We start from the raw sequence: 4336 nt of genomic DNA on the forward strand, positions 1-4336 counted from the left end.
TCTTTGACAAGTCCAAGTTAGTTTGCTTTTTCAGCAGCTATGAAGACGCATTCAAGAGCTGTATGTAGCAGATTTGTGGAGAATTCTACCAGCCGTCATTGTTCGACTCGGGTTCGAGCTAAGGTAATGAATAAATCTATGTTGATGATCAGACGTTCATCTACTTTTTGCAGGTTTACGGGAGCCCAAGAGCGAGGCAGTTAATCTAAGAGAAAAGATGATTGCTCGCTCCAACTTGACCACCATCCCCCTTTTAAAAAGCGTCGTCTTTGTGTTGGTGTCAACTCTATTTGTAATATTTGATATGTTAGTTGTGCTTTTGTTAGTTCATGGGTCTCTTCTGACCCTCAGTTTGTATGGTAACAGGTATGTATGTTTTAGAACTTTTTCTCGTCTATAATAGTACACCGTTGTTTAAAAACAAAAACAAAAAAAAGAAAAAGCAATTAGAAAGCCTGGTTTAAATGGCCTTCAAATTTTCACTTCTAATTGCTACTTGAGTACTTTATTTCCTTGATTTGGTATCGCGAAAGATTAAATATTTGTTAAATAACATCTGTTCTGATTTCTTACAACAATTCCATTTTAGTCTTGTTGGTTAGGATACTTGGCTCTCACCCAAGAGTCCCGGGTTCAAGTCCCGGCAACGGAATTTTCAACTTTTTGAAAATTCTTTTTTTTTTTACTAGAGGAAGAACATATTAACCCAATAAGGCAATAAAAAAACTGTTACAGTTTTCGCTATAACATGGTTATTAAACCAAGAGTTCCATGTGTCTTATTTAAAATGACGTGTCCGAGTGTTCATTGCGTGCGAAAAAGTGTTGGTTTCAACATGGAACCAAGTAACCAACATCAAGTACTGAAATAATTTAATCTAGCAACTCATTTGTTACCCATAAATAATCGCTTCGATTATCCTATATGGAATGATAAAATGAAAAATTTGTCGACCAATAGGCTATTTACAGAACAAGATTTCCAATTTCGGTTGAAGATGACTTTACCTGGCCATAAAAATTAAATAAGAGTAAGATAAATGGGATGGATGGAGTGACATTTCAGGTGATTTTTTAACTAAGGCTTCCAGCAAGAAAACTATAATTTTTTCTGCATTTCTGTACTTCTTCCTTTTCTGTCCAATTTACAGGGAAAAAAAGAGTTCAAAAAAACCAACACACATCCAATTTTTCGGCCCAAGCATCAATTAACCAATCACCTTGATAAACATTTGCCAAAATAATTTTCCAACCATGAAATGATCTAACACTCAGAGGTCTCCTTTGAATGATGATCTTTTTCGATGTCGAGCCCCTGAATACCGGGGAAAGTTCAATGTTGTGTCGACTAAGCTTTCTCCTTCACCCCAATCCTCAGAAGATGCATCCTGTGACTTCCCTTTCATGGAGTCCCTGAAGTCAAACCCGTCATCGGCATCACTACTACTAATACTCCTATGTGTATACTGAGAAATTGAGGAATTCAGGTGGCTTAAACTGTCTGCAGTTATATGGCTGATATCTGACATGGATTTTGCTGGTGGAGGTGGTTTGAAGAATAAGATTACCACCGCAATATCGTCTGTACGTGATGATGGGAACCGGCTTTTCCAAGCTCGAACGGCATGTACTGCTAGGAACTTCGCTGCAAGTGATCGCTTCCTTGCTGATGACACAATCTTAACTACTTCAAAGTTGGTTAGCACATCCCAAATCTGGAATATTACCAAGTGTTAAAAGTTTAGACTGTTAATATAACTGAAATGACACAACCCGGCCATGATGAAATAACAAGACCTGACTCAATCAAACACAAAAATTGCATCATATAATCGAAATATCATTGCCTGTAAGCAACCCGAATATCCTGTTTAGCAAGTCTAACTCTCTTATCGTTATGGAAGTTAATTAGAGATAATGTGAGACAGAACGAGTTGCTTACCCCATCGGTAGCAAGCACGACAAACTCGTCTTGTTCAGTCAACTTGCGGAAAAATACTTGAGGTACAGGAATGAGACCGTAATCTTTGAGACAAAAATCACCGAAAGCTCTTGTCATTGCAAGGCCAGGGCTGTCTTCATCAGGCAACCATAATCTAAGTACATGAGGCTCTTGTTCAAGAGCAAAAACTCTTCCCTTGCACCTCCTTACTCTCTCTGCTTCCTTTGGAAGGCTTGGCTTCAAATCCAATGTCAACTGAACTGGTATTACTTCGCCTCTATCTCCTCTTGAGCACATTACTGCTCTAGAATCTCCCAAGTTGCCGATTATTAGGTGATCTTCCTACAAAGGAGAACAACTTGTATATGTTAGCAGTATGAGTAACCAATATGTAGCTGCACATGTCATTTACTCTTGTTTCCATTTCCAATGGAGCCACAGATCATTACTCTTTGGTCCTGAAATATGAAGGAATGTTTTTGCATTGCTAACACAGGGGTAAGACTTCAGGAGCCATTGGGCATTGGGGTGTAATGTTTTTGTTAATATTGACAGTGTTGTTTCCATTTCAAATGGAACCGACGTTATAAGTATCGACTCAATAACTTTATCCGCAAAGAACTACAGAGTATGATTTTACCAATGAATGGAACCAACGTTACAAGTATTGACTCAATAACTTCATCCGCAAAGAACTACAGAGTATGATTTTACCTGTTTAACAACAGTGACAGCGGTAGTACCACTGCAATAGCTCTCGATCGAGGGGTCAATACTTAACTCATTGTCCACCTCTCTAAAAGCCCTCAATAGACTAGACTTCCATGTGTGGAAGACCGAGTTTGTTTCAGAATCATCCCCATCATTGACGGTTTCTACATCCCCATCTTCACCAGAGGCACCAGCATCTCTGTGGTTACGCCCTGCTGTTTTGATGTGGGCTTGAGCAGCAGAGATCCTGACCGGTAGCTGGTCACGAACTGCCCGAGCCACCTTGTGCCCACTTGGCCCATGTCCATCAAACACCCCACAGAAGTACACTTCTTTTTCTCCTGTAAACTCCTGTAAATCACAGTTGTTCTTTAATATCACCATAGTAATTTGGAAAACTTCTCTATACTAATCAGAAGGTATAAGCAGTCGGAACGCTCAACGTGCATGTTTTATCATCATGGTTTACAAATTACAATTGTTATCGTATAAGACCATTCTATGATACAACATAGTCATTATTGTAATAATTAAATGGACGCATTAGAATATGACTATTATACGGCCTGACGGCCTCGTAGCCCATGAGCATCAAAACTATATTACGACTTCCTTTATCCATATAAAAAATTAGGAAGAAATATATAAAAATATTTCTCAAACATCAGAGATAACATGAATACATCCAGACAAGTGAATTCATAATGTATTAATGAACTTGTGAATAAATTGAAGCATATGATAATTAATTTACCTCCCAAATAGTCATTGCATCCTGATTAATTCCTTTCTTCCCTTGTAAAGTTGCCATTGAAACAAAGTCTGAAAATCCTTGAAGCCGAATAGAAGCTCCATATTCTCCATTAGTGACATTGTTTTCTTGCTCGCTTTCATTTTCATAAACTGCGATTTGTCGGTCACCATATCTTCCAAAGTTAACTTCTTTGCTGCAACAAGCTCCCATCTTGCTGGCAACCCAACAGAATATTATATTGCTGCAACAATGCAATCCTCCTTCACAGATATACACTTTCCTGTTTCTGATGAAATTAATGCCAAATACCAAGATAACGGCGATGTTTTGAGGTACCCTGAAGATTAATTGGCTGTAATTTCAAACTTAAGTATGATCACAAAAGAAATGTTGCATTTTCTGGAAAAGATGATTATAAATTTAAACTTGTAATTTGGTGGGATCTCTCTTCTTTGTATCAAAGAGGATCAAGAGAAGATCTGGTAGATGATTGTGGAAATATGTTAAAAATGCCATGAATTTTGCTGTGTACTATTTCTGAACCCCTGATTTTATGGATTAAAATCACTATATTTAGCTGCAATCATATTCATCTCTAGTTTATACTGTCAAATAACTGATGCATTGTAGATTACTTGCTGCTAAAAATAGTTTTAACAAGTTTGTGTCCTAAAGTTTTTAATTTCGATTCATCTATTTGATGCAGCAAACAGGAAATGTGTTATCGGATGACTATGTTAGCCAGATATCTACATCAATTTACATACTGTGATTGTTAGGGTGCAAACCCTTGTCCCACATCGGTAGAATAAAGATGGAAGATCAGTCTACAAAATATAATAGTACGAGGCCTTTTGGGAAGGAGCCCAAAAGATAAATAAGCTTGTAGGAACGCTACAATTTATGAGCGAGAACCGTTTTTTTCCAGAC

At 37.7% G+C, this 4336-nt stretch overlaps 1 protein-coding gene and 1 non-coding gene across 2 annotated transcripts; one reads left to right on the top strand and one right to left on the bottom strand.

The window, feature by feature from the left end:
- Positions 1 to 579: 579 nt before the first annotated feature.
- Positions 580 to 652, top strand: TRNAE-CUC (transfer RNA glutamic acid (anticodon CUC)). Its single transcript has one exon. It is a non-coding gene; the product is annotated as a tRNA-Glu (tRNA).
- Positions 653 to 1011: 359 nt separating this feature from the next.
- On the bottom strand, positions 1012 to 3886 carry LOC141606225 (putative protein phosphatase 2C 65). The gene is made up of 4 exons (XM_074425281.1): positions 3407 to 3886; positions 2656 to 3003; positions 1942 to 2283; positions 1012 to 1714 (listed from the first exon to the last, which is right to left on the bottom strand). Exons 1-4 carry the CDS (start codon positions 3614 to 3616, stop codon positions 1271 to 1273), a joined length of 1344 nt encoding a protein of 447 aa, XP_074281382.1. The 5' UTR covers positions 3617 to 3886; the 3' UTR covers positions 1012 to 1270.
- Between the last annotated feature and the right edge of the window lie 450 nt (positions 3887 to 4336).

Source organism: Silene latifolia, chromosome 1 (genome assembly GCF_048544455.1).
Source record: "Silene latifolia isolate original U9 population chromosome 1, ASM4854445v1, whole genome shotgun sequence".
NCBI lineage: Eukaryota > Viridiplantae > Streptophyta > Magnoliopsida > Caryophyllales > Caryophyllaceae > Silene > Silene latifolia.